Raw genomic sequence first — 18,409 nt, 5'->3', positions numbered from 1 at the left:
ATATTTCACAAAATGGTAAAGAATGCTTGTTCAAATAAAAATATTTTCCCTAGTTTAAAATCATCTGTCTATAAATTCAGATGGTCTGTATAAATAATAATAATAATAATAGATGATAAAGTATAAAGGTTTCCGTTGGTTAATTTTTATTTTTATTTTTTTAAAAAAAAATCTTCTCAAAATAAAAACATTAAAAAACAACTCAAACATAAAAATAATTTTCACATTTATATCAAATCAAAACGTTTTTTCAAACTAAAAAAATACTTCGTAAAATACATTAACAATTATATAATATATAAAGTAAAAAGTTATATGAAAATGAGTAATACTATAAATAAAGCTAGAGTCTTTATGTTCTTCCAAATGTCACGTGGCTTTAAAATTACCGTTGGATCAAAATTCATAATGATCATCTCAAATTCAATTATGATTTTAAAAGCCATATGACATTTAGGCCTCGTTTGGTTCGCGGAATAAGTTATTGAAATTGAATGACTATTCCATTGGAATAATTATTCATTTATTTGGTATGGACATATTCCGTGGAATAGCTATTCTATGATAATAACTATTCCCTTACGAAGAGGAATAGTTATTCTTCTCATTTTTTAGAGGAATAGCTATTCATGAAGAAATAGATAACATTTTTTAAAAAAAAAAAAAAAAAAATTAGAAAATTTAAAGATTAAAAAATTTTAAAAGAAAACAAATAATTTAGATCAAATCTGTGGGTCACAGATCTAAGGTCCAATATATATATTAAGATTTGAGTTTTTTTTTTTTTTTGAAAAATAAGAAATTATGTGGGTTTTTTTTATAAATTTTGAGTTAATTCTAATTGTGGTATGTTTGTTGTCACCATACTAAGGAATTTGAATAATTATTCCGTTCCACTCTTCCTCATTTCCAGCAATAACTATTCATTTTTCTAATGGAATACAATTTCCACGAACCAAACGATGCCTTAGGAGTACATAATGAGAACTCTAATCATCCTTGTAGCATTACTCGAAACTTTTTAGCCTAAGATTTATAAGGAGTAATGTTATAAGTCATTCTTTTGTCACTCTTGTGTCCCTCCAAGAATGATATGGCTTTTAAAATTATCATTGAGCTTATAATTGATCACTATTGATCACTATTGAATTTTGATGAAGTGGTAATTTTAAAAACCACATAATTCTTTTAGGAACACAAGAAGGACATGAGAGTGACTTCTAGAATACTATATTCGAGAAAAGAGATAGATATAGAATAATGCTACGAGTCATTCTTTTGTCACTCTTGTATCCCTTTAAGAATGACGTATATTTTAAAATAATCATTAAGCTTGTGATTGATCACTATTAAATTTTGATAAAGTGGCGATTTTAAAAACTACATCATTTTTCAGGGGACACAATAGTGACTTCTAGAATTACTCATAATTATATGGTTTATAAGTTACTAAATAATTATAGACGTCATACACATGTCCTTCTTATGTCCCTTTAACAATGGTATATTTTTAAAATCATCATTTGATCAAAATTCAATAATGACCGATCACAAGTCTAATAGTGATTTTAAAAGCCACACTATTATTAAAGGAATATGAATATAATGTATAGAATTAATCTAAGTTAATGGATATTTAGTAAATTGAAAAAATATAACATGAATGTATGAATATGGTTTCTTGTTATATTTAATGTTTAGTAAATGCTTACTAAAACAAATCAATATTATATTCATTGTAGAGAGGAACTCCAATTGGCACATGGTGTAAACTCTAACGAAAAGCCGTGACATTTGTTTGGAACACCATTAAAGATGTATTTTCACGATTAATGTTAAGAGTTTCTCTTATGTTATTTTTATGCTCTTCTAAAAAATAAGGTGGCTTTTAAAATCACTATTGAACTTATGATTGACCATTATTAAATTTTGATCAAATTGTAATCTTAAAAGCCACATCATTTTCTGAATGACATAAGAGTAATACATGATGGACTTTTAGAATTACTCGCTCATCCACACTAAATCGTGGATACTGCATGCCCTATTAAGAGAAACTTATTGACTTAGGGTGCGTTTGGGATTGTGATTTCGTAGATAAAAATTGCAGTTTTAAACTAAATAGTAAAAAATGAATCGTTTGGCAATTGAGTTTTTAAAAAATTACGATTTGAAAACGCAGAAAACTATTTTTTCAAATCGTAAACAATGTGGTACTTTTTTTGAAAACACATAATTTTAAAAATTAATATGCAATTTCAAAGGCCAAATTATAAATTTGCCAAACGCTTAACTGCGTTTTCAAATCTTAAATTTTAAAATTATTATTTTTAAATTGCAGTTTTTGAAATCTTAAACCTAAACTGATCCTTATTGTTCTAGCAAGGGTGTGCCACCCCATTGTTTGGGAGCGCGACCAACTTACAAATCTTGAAGGGGCGGTTACGCGGTCACACTTGTGAAAACATTGGTTTCTCTAAATGAGGGGCACATGATTTGGTAGGTATGAACACATATTTTTGTTATTATATTGCAAATTGAGGTAATAGCTTTCGATTGAAGGGTTCAAAAGACTTGATTTATACTGTCTTTATTGAAATTATTAATTTTTTTTAAAAAGTTATTTTCTTTTATTGTATGCATTAATTTAACATATGAAAATGATGTGTACCATTACATACATCAAGGTCTTCTATTATTGTATGCATTAGTGTAAAAAAAAAAAAAGAAAAAAAAGAAAAAGAAGAAGAAGAAAACACTGCATACAGTACAAATAACTCAAAAAGAAAAAGAAAAAGAAAAAGAAAAAGAAAAAGAATCCAAATTAGAGAAAAATCAGAAAAACAGATGAGAAAAACCGAATGTAAAAACTATGTTGGAACTTGTAAAAGGTGGCACCAAGAAGATTTATCGAGTCAAAAACTATGTCTATGCCCAAGTGGAAATTTACCTCTAAACCCTTTTAATCCTTTTTCTATCTATAAAAGTAATAAAATAAAATAAAAAGAAAAAAAGAAAAAGGAAAAACTGTTATCGTGTGTGTCCGTATATATTATAAAAGAATTCGAGCCGAAATTAGGATGTTCCAAAAAGGTTAGCGGCTTCGGTCAGAACTCAAAAGCTTGTAGAGCAGTACACACCCTTCGCCGCAACAAACAATCCCGCCCTCCTCCCACCGTTGCACTCTCTCTCTCTCTCTCTCTCTCGCTTGTCGCTCGCTCGCTCATGGAGGAAAAGAAGAAGCAGAGCGGCAAAGGGGGCGACTCAAAGAGCTCCTCCTCTCGCCCGAAAATTTTTGGTGCTGGCGCGCTACAACTCAGCGACGACGACGCTTCGCGCTTGATCGGCGGAATCGTCGAGAAGGGAATCTCCGACAACGAGCCACAGAGCAAGCCCATTGCGCCCCCCAAACCATCCGTTCTCCCTTTCCCCGCCGCTCGCCACCGCTCCCACGGCCCGGTAAAGTCCCTGCTTTGCTTCACATTCTTCTGATTCTGAGCACGATACCAAGTATAGGCGTTGGAAACCCTAAAAAAATGTTGAGGTTATTTTCAGTAAGGGCTTGTTTGGTTGCTGAGAAATTGTGGGAAAAGAAAAGAAAAGAAAAAGGAATCAACTTTGGAGTACGTACTGTCGTTGCTTGGAGAACCAAGAGTGTGTGAGTCTAGTAGGACCATTTGACTTAGCTGGGTTAACTTTTTTGTTTATTTATTTATTTTTTAATTCTTCTTTACTTTGATTAATTTGCATTTGTTCATTTCTGGGTTAAAAGTCTTTCCGCTAATGTGAAAATAAAGAAAACCAAATAGATTTTTTTTGTTAAAGAATTTAAAATGACTGATGTTTAAATTTGATTCACCAGCATTGGGGTCCAATAGGGAGTATAATAGATGATAATGATAGTGATGAGGAAGATAAAGGTTTCATGGAATTTGACCCAATAGCACCTTTTGCCAATCCAGTGGAGAGGAAGAAGAAAAAAGGAATGGATTTAAGCAGGTGGAGGGAGTTTGTCTCGGGTGATAATAGTTCCGTAGCTGATAAAGTAGCTCAGAAACCTGAAAAAGAAGGAAAAAGTGGAGCTGCATTGAAGAGAAACGTGTCACGTGGTCCACCCTTAGCTGATGCAGATGTGTTTTCTCCAATGAAAATGGATGTAAAACCAAACTTAGATACGGGTGTCCCCCTGAATGAATCTGGTGAAGCCATGAGAAGTATGTCAGATGCTGGATGTTTTAGTTCAGTCACTGACATGGAATTAGATAACTTGAACCAACTACATGTGAAGAAGAACGTGAAAGATGCCAACCCAGTTAACTTCAGTGTGGAGAGAAGGAAACATGATGGTGTTGGATTTTCAGAGGTTCGTAGAAGGCAGGAGCAATCCACCATGGTTTCTAGTTCCAGGTCCAACAACTTCAAGAATGAACAAGAGTCCATGTCTCTTGAGAGTCAGATTGATGCTGAGAACCGTGCCCGACTACAGGGAATGTCACCTGATGAGATTGCAGAAGCACAGGCAGAGATAATGGAGAAGATAGACCCTGCAATTTTAAAAGCGCTAAAAAAGAGGTCCAACAACTTCAAGAATGAACAAGAGACCATGTCTCTTGAGAGTCAGATTGATGCTGAGAACCGTGCCCGACTACAGGGAATGTCACCTGATGAGATTGCAGAAGCACAGGCAGAGATAATGGAGAAGATAGATCCTGCAATTTTGAAAGCACTAAAAAATAGGGCTCAGGCCAAACTGAAGAAGCAGAGAAGCTCAAGCTCAGAAGTCGGCACCACTGTTGAACAGAGTGTTCTCCAGAATGAGAATACCCAAGATGCTAAAGGTTTTGTACACTCAGAACGTGATATATCTCATACGGTAGCGACAACCTCTGATAATGCACAGAGTAGGCAAGACAATGGTGCAGCCAATCGTAGTTTGTGGAATGCTTGGAGTGAAAGAGTTGAGGCGGTACGGGAATTAAGATTTTCCTTGGAAGGGACTGTTATTGAGAACGATTTTGTCCAGGTGCCTAAGACTTGTAAGGACAAAATACTTTGGTTAATTTTGATTTATTTTAAATAGTATAATCTGATGTTTCATTGTTTTCCCAATGATGTTATGTATCTCAAGTTCTAAGATTGATGGCTCAAAAGAGTAATCACTTTTTTTTTTTTTTCCATAATGTTTGTTAATTAAATAGGACGAGCTTGTTTAGTTTGCTCATGGGCATCATTACCTAGTTATACGCGTTTTTCTTGATGGTTGGACACTAATGCTCATGTAAATGGAATTTCCACATCATCATGTCAATTTACCTAGTTGCTAGTAGTGACAACCTTTTTATTTTTATTTTTAATTTTAAAAAGAAAAATCTTTATTTCAGCATTTCAAGGCCAAAGTGACTGCCTTTGTAATGTTTAGAATGCGATAAGCTGATGAGCTAGATGATTCTGGTAAAAGGTTTGACATTGAGAAGCATTGCAGCTTGACAATAGAAGCCTGTGCTGAATAACCATTATTAACAGGTGTTCTAGAACTAATTTTATTTATAATTAATTCAAAATTTTCAGATTTTTGGACATAAGCCAGCTTTCAGGGTTGGATCCCCCTTGTTCTCTTTTTATTATTATGTTCTTGAAGTTTATTTTAGCTGGCTTGATTCCTTAGTCGAAAAGTCTTAATGAATTTTGACCATGAAATGCTTAGCGAAGTAGTAATATTTTTGTCTAGATAATGCAGGTAAGTAAATGGCGTTCTTGTTACTCAAGATCAAGAAAATAACGTATGCCTCAATATGACATTGACTAAATTCTCCTTTATTTTTCTCTTGCTCTAGGTGATATCAGTGCTCAGAATAGGCATAGTGCTGACAATGTTACAGAGCGTGACTTCCTGCGGACTGAGGGTGATCCTGGTGCTGCAGGTTACACAATAAAAGAAGCTGTGGCACTCACTCGAAGTGTGGTCAGTTTACACTTGTGTCTTGGTGCTTAATTCTTCTAATTGTATGCTTTTTGAATGTACTATATGTTATTTGATCTGGCTACATGATAAAGTTTGGTGAAGTCTGAGTCAAGGAAACTCTTTTTGGTTTTTCGATATGTAAAAATTATACTCACGAATATGTCTCTCTAATACGATATTAATTATTATCACTGGTATCTTATTCTTTTAGCTGTAGTTTTCTGTTCTCTCCTCTTTTATTATTCTCTATGTTCGTCCTTTTCAGATTCCAGGACAACGAGCCCTTGCTTTGCATCTCATCTCTTCAGTGCTTGATAAGGCATTACACGGTATTTGTAAGAATCGAGTTGTATCTACTCTGGACAATGCCAACAAATTTGACAGATATATTGATTGGGAAGCTGTCTGGGCTTTCACCCTGGGCCCAGAACCTGAGCTTGTTTTATCGCTGAGGTGAATACCATCTGAATGATTATATTGCTGATTTCTATTTATGGTCAGCCATTACAATTTCGTTTCTGTGTGGGTAAAACACCAGCTTTATTGGGCAGATGTTTGGATAGTGATTTCTGATGTTTTGTAGTCCATACCTATCAGTACCCGTTCTTCTGCTTTTAAAATTTCTTATTAATTAACAATAATTTTCTTGATAAGTAATTGAATTGTTCCCTTGCGCTTTTTAATGAAATTCGATTACTCCTTTTTTAGAAAAAATTGTTAATTATATAATCATCCTGGACTTTCTGTCATTTTAGAGCTCTTCAAAATCAGATAAGCCTGCAGAGCATTTCCCTAAAAAAAAAACAGTAAAGATAGTAACATGTGGTTGTAATTGAAACTGGTAAGTAGTCCAACATTGTGTACAATGACTGTTTGAGGCCTTTCTTGCTGCCTTTCATTCGAAACTTTTTTTTATTCCTGAAGTCAAATATGGCAAGGAGGCATGGTATTATTCCTAGATTTCTGTTTTTCTTTTCCTTATAGTTCATCAAATACATGCAACAGAACATATCCTGAATCTTTTTGTCACCTTTTTGGATCACCAAAGGAAAAAAGTTTGAAGTGAATGAATCTTATATGCTGTCATTAGTTCAGGAATTTATAGAAACAAGTAATAAATGCATGTGCTCTCTATTGTGTTGTTTTGTACATACGTTCAAGTTAGAGTTAAGAGCTATATTTGATGATTGAGATTAAATTTTGTACCTTTTCATGTTTCTTTGTTAGTATTTAATTGTTTTTATTGATTTCTGGTTTTCTAAATTGTTTGAAATTTATTTATCTTTTTATATTTTAACATCTTTTGAGCTTTGGATATTTTGCGGCACCAAAATAGTGCAATTTTAATTAGTGTTTTGTTTATTTATAGGATGACTCTTGATGATAACCACAACTCTGTAGTTCTAGCTTGTGCCAAAGTTATTCAATGTATATTAAGTTGTGATGTGAATGAGAACTTCTTTGAGATTTCAGAGGTAGAGGATTTTCTTTTTCTGTTTTTTATTTTATTTTATTTTTATTATTATTTTTTATTCTATCAATATTATTCCGAGTTCAATTTAATATATTATGCTTTCAGAAAATTGCAACCTACGAGAAGGAAATCTTTACTGCCCCTGTGTTCCGAAGTAAACCAGAGATTGATGTTGGTTTCCTACATGGTGGATTCTGGAAGTACAGTGCTAAACCTTCTAATATTCTTCCTGTTGACGAGGATGTGTTGGATGATGAGTCTGAAGGGAAACATACAATTCAGGACGATATTGTGGTTGGTGGACAGGATATAGCTGCAGGTTTGGTTCGGATGGGAATCCTTCCAAGGCTTTGCTATCTTTTGGAGGTAAGCATGATGACAGTGTAAGATGATTTGTTATTTTCTTTCATGCTTGTCTCCACTATAACTTACCAAGGTTTCTGATAATTGTGAGAGATTTATGAAAGAGAACAATATTCTTTCTCTGAATCAACATGCTCTCCTCCTTCCTCCTCCATTGGCTTGATGTTTGTTTTGCTTGTCTTTCCTCTATTGTCCATTGTTAAACTACTTAAGTGGGACTGTGAGATAGTTGACATTGCTAAGTAGCACAAATCAAAATTGAGAGGATTTAATGAATAAATATCTTGTTGCTTATAAAGTTGTATTTGAACATGTATTCTGGGGTATATGAATGCATGCCACGTGTGTGGGTGTGCATGCATGTATATGTTCTGCAACATGTTCACCCCACAGATACTCACAATTGTACCAATTCATATATCTCATTTGTGTGTATACAAATAGATAAATATGTATTGTCCTTTTTTTATTGTTTGATTGTCTCCTAGGGTGAATCAAATACAAATTTAGTTTCTGAACTAGTCTTCCTCTTAATTCATTTTCTGATTTAAAGATAAGGGTGAAATTTTTGATAAGAGTAATCTGATGTGAATGTGGATTATTTTGTGTTGCTATGTGTCAAACACCCTATCGTCAAATAGATGCACACAGTATAATCATGAGAAAGAAGTTCTCTTGAAAAATTGATGATTTCAAGATTTTCATGAAATTATTTACTATTGTGCTTGTTTTGTTTGGCATATTTCTTTTGAACTGCTCTATCCTACTTCATATGACTGCAGTCATGTTTTTCCCTCCAGTGCTTACTGTACTTCATGTTGTACTTTTCTAATATGTATTCATTTGTATGGTTTCAGACAGACCCTACAGCAGCTTTAGAAGAATGCATAATTTCTATACTTGTTGGACTAGCTAGGCATTCCCCAACATGCGCAAATGCAATCATGAAATGCCAAAGGCTTGTTGAAACAGTTGTCCAGAGATTTACTATGAAAGACAACATAGAAATTCATCCTTCTAAAATAAAATCTGTTAGACTTTTAAAGGTAAGTAATTTATTTTCTTATTTTTGGGAGAGATTCTAGATTGTGAATAATCCCTGCATTTGGGTTAGACAAACTGCTGATATTGTCTTGTTTTTGATATAATACACAAGGTTTTGGCTCAATCAGACCAGAAGAACTGTATTAAGTTTATAAGGAATGAGACGTTCCGAACTATGACATGGCATTTGTATCAATATGTTCCCTCCTTTGACCACTGGGTAAAATCAGGAAGAGAGAACTGTAAACTTTCATCAGCTTTGATGGTTGAACAATTACGTTTTTGGAAGATCTGCGTTCAGTATGGATATTGTGTATCATTTTTTCCAGATATTTTCCCTGCATTGTGCTTGTGGCTGAATCCACCTATAGTTGAAAAACTTATACAGAATAGTCTTCTTAGTGAATTCACTTCTATCTCTACGGAGGCATACCTTGTTTTGGAAGCTTTGGCTAGAAGACTTCCAAATCTCTTTTCACAGGAGCATGCTGGTGATGATACAGAGGTCTGGTCTTGGAGTTGTGTCAGTCCAATGGTTGATTTAGCTATGAAGTGGATAGCATTGAAGAATGATCCGCATATGTCTAAACTCTTTGAATGGCAAAAAGGAATAAGGAGTGACTTTGTTTTCCAAGATAATTCTGTAACTCCCTTGTTGTGGGTGTATTCGGCTGTCATGCATATGCTTTGCAGAGTGCTTGAAAGGGTGATCCCAGAGGATAGTGTCAACCTGCATGGAAGTGGTGAACTCGTGCCGTGGCTGCCAGAGTTTGTTCCTAAGGTTGGACTCGAAATTGTTAAAAATGGATTTTTGAGCATTTCAGGTGCCAATAGTTCAGAATATCCCGCTGGAAGTGGCTCTTTCATCGAGGAACTATGTCATTTGAGACAGCAAAGTAATTCTGAAACATCATTAGCTTCTGTATGTTGCCTTCATGGATTTTTGCAGGTTATTGTAAACATGGATAAGTTGGTCCAGCTGGCCAAGAATGCTGTCCATAGTCCTTCCCAAGAATATTGTATCTCAAAAGAAGGGAAAATACTTGAGGATGGGATACTTAAGGGGTCTATGGTTGAATTGAGAAGTCTCTTAAATATTTTTATGAAGTTAGTTGCTTCAGGGTGGCACTTTGTTCAGTCCATTGAGATATTTGGCAGGGGAGGCCCTGCTCCAGGGTTGGGTGTTGGCTGGGGTGCATCTGGTGGAGGATTTTGGTCTGCTGCTGTTTTGTTGGCACAGATAGATGCAGGATTTCTCATTTACTTGCTCAAAATTTTTCAATTGCTGTCTTCTACAGATACACCCACAGTTGAAGCAATGACCTTCACTATGCAAAGGATCAATTCTGCCTTAGGTGCATGTTTAACTGCTGGGCCTAGGGATAGCGTTATTGTGGAAGAAGCGCTAAATATTTTACTCCATGTTCATGTTCTGAAGTTCCTTGGTCTCTGTATTCAGCAGTTTTTCCACCTTAATAAGAGATTTAAACCATTTGCGTGGGAATTTAAAGAAGAGGACTACCTGGTTTTCAGTGAAACATTAGCTTCTCACTTCAGGAACAGATGGTTGTCTATGAAGAAGAAGGTCAAAGACACGGTCAATAATAGTTGCTCTGGAAATAAAACATTTAAAAAGGGTAGTGCCGCTCTGGATACTATATTTGAGGACTTGGACACATCAAAGAAGACCAATCAAGAGCCTACTTCTTTAGTCGTAGAGTGGGCTCAACAGAGACTGCCACTTCCGACTCATTGGTTTCTCAGTCCAATCTCTACCATCTGTGATAGCAAGCATGCTGGCCTGCGAAGAGATAAAACAAAAAATCTTGTCCAAGATCCCAATGATTTATTTGAAGTTGCCAAAGCTGGACTTTTGTTTAATTTAGGTGTTGAAGCAATGTCCACTTTCAAATCCGCTGATGTCCCCTCCCCTGTTCAGTGTGTACCATTAGTTTGGAAATTGCATTCTTTATCTGTGATCTTACTTGTTGGAATGGGCGTTCTTGAAGAGGAGAAGAGTAGGGATGTTTATGAAGCTTTGCAAGATATCTATGGGCAGCTTCTTGACCAAGCAAGGACCAGTATTAGTTCTGACCTCATTTTGAAGAATAAAGCAGATGTATTGCCAGAATCTAGAAACAAAAATAATGCAGAGTTTCTAATGTTTCAAACAGAGATTCATGAGAGTTACTCAACATTTATTGAAACACTTGTGGAGCAGTTTTCTGCCATATCTTATGGTGATTTGATTTTTGGCCGGCAAGTTGCAGTCTATCTACACCGTCAAGTTGAAACTCCTGCACGACTTGCTGCATGGAATACCCTAACTAATGCTTGTGTTCTTGATCTTCTTCCACCTCTAGAGAAATGCATTGCCGAGGCTGAGGGATACCTAGAACCTGTCGAGGTACGGCTACCTAAATATCATCTTGTTTATATGGAGACCTGCTTCCCTTACACTTGCATATATTTTCTATTATTAGCCGAAAAGCTTCGAAAATACCTGAGAACTTGATATAAATGTCATGAAAATTGGTTCTTCTGCAGGACAATGATGGTATTTTGGAGGCTTATGTGAAGTCATGGAATTCTGGTGCCCTTGACAGGGCTGCAACTCGAGGATCGGTTGCATATACACTGGTTATCCACCACCTTTCTTCTTTCATATTTCACTCTCACGTGGTTGATAAGTTTCCGTTGCGCAACAAGCTTGTGAAATCTCTTTTACGAGACTATTCCCGGAAGCAGCACCATGAGGTACACAAATTTTCAAAAACTGTATAACTCCAGAGTGGATCTGGTAAAATGAGTGGGACGAACAGATTGAATGTTTACAAATTCACACTTTTGAAATGTGTTGCCTGTGTATATTTGAAATTGACAGAAGTGGAAAAACTATGTCATTAGACATGGAAAGGGAAATTGCAGTGTCTTGCAGTTCTTTTTTCGTAGAATAAAATACATAAACATATACCACATTTGAAGTTAGCTTTGCACTACTTTTCTTTTGTTGTCCCCTTGTTTTCAATAAAGCAACACAAGGAAAAATATTCTAATTGTTTATTATGGCATGTTACAGGGAATGGTGTTGAATCTTATTCGATATAACAAGCCATCCACAGCTAAGACGCTTGACGGAAATGGCAGTTCACCGCTGGAGAGAGGCAGTGTAGAGAAGAGGATCGAGGTATTAACAGAAGCTTGTGAAGGGAATTCCTCTTTGTTGACTGAAGTGGAGAAGCTGAAGTCCTCCTTATAAAGAAACGTTTATAAACATATAAAATGTTTTTGTAAATTAGTACGTTGAAAAGATGGAAATGAAAAGGTTTTCATATTTTGTTTTTTATATCCAGCGATGTGGGTACAAGCGAAAACTACCTTGCTTATTAAGTATGATCATTCTCATCATCTCCATCCAAAAAGGAAGATGCCAAGTAGACTTGCTAAGGGGAAAAAAAAACAAAGAACTCGGAACTTGGCATGTGGGTGATTTTGGTTAGGATGTCTGGTACCTTACCAGATTATAACTTCCAATCAAAAGCTTAAATGATTAATTCAGAAAAGTTGGAAGCACATTTGGGCGATAGTGTGCATTGCATATTTCACAAGATTTTTGTGTTAGAATATTAATTAAATGATTAAATTTATTTTTTATTAGTTTAACCTTTTAAGATAAGTGGTAATTTATCATGGTATCAGAATAGGGGTTACGAGTTCTAATCCTATCTTTACACTTTATCTCATTTCAGTTAAATATTACATGTATTAAACTTTACTTATTGATGAGAAGTTTGAACTTACATGTAAGTGGGAGTGTAAAAATATTAATTAAATAACTAAATTCATTTTTTTTTTATTAATTTAAACTTTTGAAATAAATGATAATTTATCAATATAAATACGCTTATTTGCGCGTTTTCTCTTTCAATGATAGTCTTATCCCTCCGGAATACTATGTCTCCTTTAATGTATCAGTTGTTCAAATATGGCTGTTTGAAGGGAAATTAAGCATTTACATTAGGAATACAAATTGTTCATAAAAAAGAAAAAATTAGGAATGCAAATTAACCAAGCAAGACAATTCATTTCAAAGATGTTGAAAGAGATATATTAACGATGCACCATTCTTTTTATCTTAAATTATCGACGATTCTAGTTCCTTATAGATATTTTGTGTCTATGCACAAATGTTTTGTTTATACCCACTGCAGAATGTAGAAGATACTATTCCGATCCCACATCGACTAGAAGATAAAACCTAGAGTGAGGACAATGCCTATATAAGATGCTGTAACCCGCAGGCGCAATTCACGGAACCACGCAGTGGGCACAGAGCGAACTATTCTTTCGCCTTTTACTAAAGAATACCGTGTGCTCGCTGCTCCAAGTGGCATACACCAATTTTTAGAGGGGTTGATTTCAATGTCTCCCCCTACATAACTAGTTGAAGTTTTCATGTTTCCGTCTATTTATGTTATTAGCAACTCAAATCAAGGCCAAGAAGATGTCCCATAAAAAGTAGTTCCATATTTGGCTTGACAAATCCAGACCGAGATTTATATCTCCGAAGAGCATAAAGACATTTTTCTTTCAGATGGAAATTTCGCTCTCAATATATATATATAGCATGTCCTAAAAGAAGACCCTTTGACAAATGGTACTCGATACAGCCTCCCACACCGGAATAGCTGCTTGCGACGGTGGCCTTTCAAGCAGTAATATCTCCACCGGCCAGTGTGGTGTTTGGCAAAATAACAAATTAGCGGATTCTCATGGCAAGCCTGTGGAAAATCCGCAGTGTGGGCGGGGCAGTGATGGCCTATACCTTTACAGATGGAGATGGTTATGGGGAAATTTATGATTTTTAATACCATCGCTTAATTTCCTTGCATCGTTGAGCATAATATTGTTCATTGTTAGTGGATTAATATTGCCTAGCTATAAAGCGACGTGGATTCAGATGTTGACTATGTGGATTGCAATTGTGTGGCACTAACTAGCACATATTTTCTTGGATTGATACAAACCAAAGACACTCCAGAATATGTCGAGGATTAATTATGAGCTTGATCATGAACTCTGAAAGGTAGATAATAATATATACTGAAGCCAGGGCGGTTCAATACATTTTGAGGCTTAAAGCTACAAGTTTAAGTGAAACATTTTATTTATTTTAAAATATTAATTAAATAATATTTATTTTAATATTATATTGTATTTTATATATATATATATATATTTTCGCTTTTTTGGATTCAAATATATATATATAATGTTTCTTGCACAACTCTTAAACAACTCTAACAACTTTTTTTTAAGATCAACCATTGAATATTTAGGGGCACACATGTAGGAAAACAAATCCAATGATTAATCATAAAAAAAAAAAGTAATTAGTTGTGCAAAAGTCGTACAAGAGTTTTTTTTTTTTTTTTTTTTTTAAAAGATGTGTACGAGTTGTGAAGTAAACATTACTATTTTCTAACATTTTATTTTGGTAACTAATGCAAGTGATTGATTGATTTTTTGGTAACTAACCTTTTTGTTTGTCACTGATTAGCTACGTAATGATTTTAATGCCTTGGATAGTGAATTGTTTTTTTTTTTTTTTGGTTGTTGAACAAATAGCATGTGCTATCATTAATTCTACAAACAGCCCAGAGGCTTACAATTTGAAAGTAAGGGACAAGACCCCCAAACTCTCTAAGCCAGAAGGATCTGGCTTAGTAAAATAGCTACCTAAGTAAAAATACAAATTTTACAAGAATGACACTTGAGCCTCTCTTACAATAACGCTCACACTCTAAAGAAAGATGGCTGATCTAATAATTAACTAACAAATATTCCCATAAAATTTGATCAAAACACAAGTAGGCTGTGACCGGAGAAAAACAAGATAATAACACAAACACAAAAAAGCAAAAACACTCAAAAACAAGCTGCCGGCAGTGGAGAAGGAGGCCAAAGACGCCAGACGGCAGCGCGTGTAGGACACACGTCATCACCGGAACCACCCAGACGAAGATCCGACGCCGTAGAACTGGTTGCCACCGTGCACGGCCTAAAAAAAGCGGAGCGTGGCCCTCACATGTACCAAGGAACAAAAAGCTCCTAGGCGTGTGGGAACCACGCGCCGATCACCGACGACCGACAAGATCGAAGCTTGCGGCGACAGGGGCGGAAGACGGCGGGGAACGCTGCTGGGGGGCGCGAGTCAATCAGAAGTCGGCGGAGAAGTGTAGATCTGGCTTCCAAAATCAAAGAAAAAACAGTGAAAAAACCGGCAAAAAATCATCCTGTCGACGACACGTTGGCTAGGCTACTCCCCTATAAAAGACATCTTGAGATGAATAATCCTACCAAAACGAAAGAAATAACAAAGAAAAGCAAAAAACAAGCCACCATAACCCAAAAAAGCTAAGGGAAGATCAACCACCATTGGATCTAGTCGGGGAGAACAAAATCTCCACAACCCTAGAAGTTGGGAGAAAACTAACCCCACTGGACCAACTCAGGGAAACAAAAAAATACCTTGACTCATGAGGAGGCAAAGGGAAATCACCACCGGGAGGGGGAGGCGTGAGGCCACCCCCACGCCTCCCCCTCCCGGTGAAAACCATGCTCACAAGGGAGGGGCTCTAGAGGAGAGAAGATGAAATAACAAGGGAGGGCATGCCATGTTAACCCCAAACACACATATTTAATTCTTGAATAGTGAATTGTTAGAAAATAATGAAAGTGTAGAAGAAGAGAATAATTCAAATTTGAATAAGACTTGAATAGAGAAATAAAGAGAAAACAATGGAAACTTATAAAGAGATAGTTTATAATTGAATTGAATAAAATATTTTGAAAACTTTTCATCTTCTTAGCATTTAAATTTTTTTCCTCGTTTTATTTTGAACATTAGAGTACTTGTGTAGCATAAATTTTATCTTTTTAAGTTTGGTATAAATTTTATATTATTAGCATTGAATGCATGTCTCTTGCAAAAGATCCGACAAGTAGTTGGGATCAAAATTTATTGCTGTACCTTTAAATTACTATTGGAATTTTAGTTGTTCAATACTCATTACAAGGCATGGAAAGTCTACCCATAATATATTGAATAAAAAATGTTTTTTGCACAACTCTTATACAAGTCTAACAACTTTTTTTTAAGATCAACCATTGAATATTTAGGGTCCACATGTAGGAAAACAAATCCAATGGTTAATCATAAAAAAAATTAGTTAGAGTTGTACAAGAGTTATGTAAGAGTTGTGCAATAATCATATATTACTCGAATAAATATTATATATTCTTAGAGAAATGCTTGGCTGTACATTCCCATCTTACTCCTATCCCACTCTTGTCTACATAGACCAATAATGTGAGATAAGAGTAGGATGGGAGTGTATAGCCAAGCATTTCTCATATTATTATTTTCATTCTTTGTATTATTTCCAAGAATAGAATGTTTAAAGTTGAAAAATGGGTTTTATTTAAGAATGTCTTTAATATCATTTGATTCTCTTATTTAATAATATCAATATTTTAAGACTTATTACAAGAATGGAATGTTAGAGAATTAAGAATGATATTAACGCCTTTTAAATTACTTATTACTATAATTAGGGGCCTTAATTAAAGAATATTGACTATATATAATTAAGCTTTCAAATATTTTTTTAATAAAAAAAATCCATATTAATATTCATTAATTAGAGGCCTTAGGCGATCGCCTAATTTTTTATAAGGTAGAGCCGACCCTCACAGAAGTGAAAACTAACCTCTTAATATTGTTGTAATGCTGGTTTGTGCTGAAAGCTTTTCTCTTGCTGAAGCTTCCCCGTGAACCAGGACATCTCTACACATGCACCAGAACTCACTCTCAATTAGCTTCTCTTGCTGAAGCTTCTGAGCAATTAATTGATCATGATGGTGTTCTAATTGCAATGACATCTACTTTATTTGGTCAAGTGCTCAGAAAATTGTTGTTTAATTGTTGTTTGTGCTATCTGTCCCAGCTGTTCCGTGGGATTTTAGTTTATATCGATCTGTACCCTCAATGAAAGTGGAAATGGAACATCGTTATAAAAATTTCACATTTATCATCATAACATACCACCACGCTTCCGAATTCAAAGTTTATGCAAGTCTTGTTTACCCTACTGTTGAATGAGGACTATTCCCACATCAACTACAAGATAAAACCAAACTGAGGACTCCCGCTATAATAAGGAGTTGTGCCCAAAGGGATAAACCGATTAGCCGTGTGGCGAGCACAGAGCGAACTATTCTTTCGCCTTTTACTAAAGAATACCGTGAGCTCGCCACCTAAAGCGGCATGCACCAATTTTTGGAGGGGTTGAGTTCAACCACTTTTACAAGGCCAGTTTAAGACTTCAATTTGGTATTCAACTCTAATGATTTGACCATTAATGCAATGATCAGATTTTATTGGTATCAAGGATTATGCATTGACGTAGCCTAGCTAATAAAAGAGAAGGAAAAAATAAAAAATAAAAAAATGCCAATAATATTATGTAGTCTTTAATACGGGGACGTGACAGTAATTACCCAAAAAAAAAAATCATCGTTGTCCTTATTTGCATGAAGCATGCATATACTTAATTAATAAATAACCCCTTCGGATGTCGTTATTGCCTACCGGCAATCGATCGAACTGGCCTTTTGAACTTATACATTTTGGTGTTTTGAAGCTTTCTTTAGATGATTTTAGGCATTTTTTTAAATAATTAGAAGGCGTCAAAATGTAACAAAGCTCGATAATATTATTATTTTGTAAATAAAGATCAATTTCGTTAAACTCAAACTGAAAACCTTATATGAAACGCACAAAAATGATGTCGTTTTATATATATATAAAAGGGTAGACGATTAATTAGTTGTTATTAACTGTCTTTGTCTATCCTTTAAATTGCTAACTACCCTGACGTAGGCAGTTAGATGTTTTTTCCAACCACCTACAAATTAAAGTAAATATACGGTTAGTAATTATTAGGCGGTTGGTGTTCATGGTCATTAGACTCATTACATCGTATACTTAATTAATACCCTAAAGCTAAGAGTAAATAACTTTGTAAATTCATTGAAAAATAAAAAATAAATAACTTTGTAAGCGATATTAATTCTGTCCGCTTGCCGCTTCTCACTCTCTTGTCTCGATCTTCTTCTTCATTGCTAAGCAGGTAAGCTCTCCCTCTCTCGCCGCGAAGTTCGAATGGGAGAATCCGCCTTCCGTTTAAGTTTTCCATGTATTTCGTTAAGTACTTACCAAAAACAAAAAGTTCTTTTAGGCATAGTTGTGTCCCTCGTATCTTAGTAAATCAGATCGGAAGTACTGTATTTGTTAGGGAAATATTTGTCCCCACTTTGGAGTACTGGGGCCAAGTTTGCCCCACAAGTGGGATTTCGGACTCCGGAAAAGATTAGTCCCCGGACATGAACCTTGGTCGCAGGAAGCCTTCAATATTTATGAGATCAGTCAAATCAAGTCAGAGAAGATATCAGACGTCTCCATTGGGCCTTGTGCTTGACAGGGACAAAATAGACATATAGCA

General features: G+C 35.1%; 1 protein-coding gene and 2 non-coding genes across 3 annotated transcripts; all 3 read left to right on the top strand.

Moving 5' to 3' along the window:
- Positions 1–3,094: 3,094 nt before the first annotated feature.
- Positions 3,095–12,189, top strand: LOC133881618 (transcriptional elongation regulator MINIYO). The gene is made up of 10 exons (XM_062320583.1): positions 3,095–3,459; positions 3,863–5,036; positions 5,835–5,962; positions 6,228–6,415; positions 7,332–7,437; positions 7,542–7,802; positions 8,657–8,845; positions 8,956–11,250; positions 11,391–11,600; positions 11,923–12,189. The coding sequence occupies exons 1-10, from the start codon at positions 3,226–3,228 to the stop codon at positions 12,100–12,102; spliced, it is 4,965 nt and encodes a 1,654-aa protein (XP_062176567.1). The 5' UTR covers positions 3,095–3,225; the 3' UTR covers positions 12,103–12,189.
- Positions 12,190–13,157: 968 nt separating this feature from the next.
- On the top strand, positions 13,158–13,270 carry LOC133882950 (U5 spliceosomal RNA). The gene has a single exon (XR_009902766.1). It is a non-coding gene; the product is annotated as a U5 spliceosomal RNA (small nuclear RNA).
- A 3,824-nt stretch (positions 13,271–17,094) lies between these two features.
- LOC133882949 (U5 spliceosomal RNA) lies at positions 17,095–17,207 on the top strand. The gene has a single exon (XR_009902765.1). It is a non-coding gene; the product is annotated as a U5 spliceosomal RNA (small nuclear RNA).
- Positions 17,208–18,409: the final 1,202 nt, after the last annotated feature.

This window comes from Alnus glutinosa, chromosome 11 (genome assembly GCF_958979055.1).
Source record: "Alnus glutinosa chromosome 11, dhAlnGlut1.1, whole genome shotgun sequence".
In the NCBI taxonomy this organism is placed as follows: Eukaryota; Viridiplantae; Streptophyta; class Magnoliopsida; order Fagales; family Betulaceae; genus Alnus; species Alnus glutinosa.
This window is presented reverse-complemented; position numbering and strand designations above follow the sequence as displayed.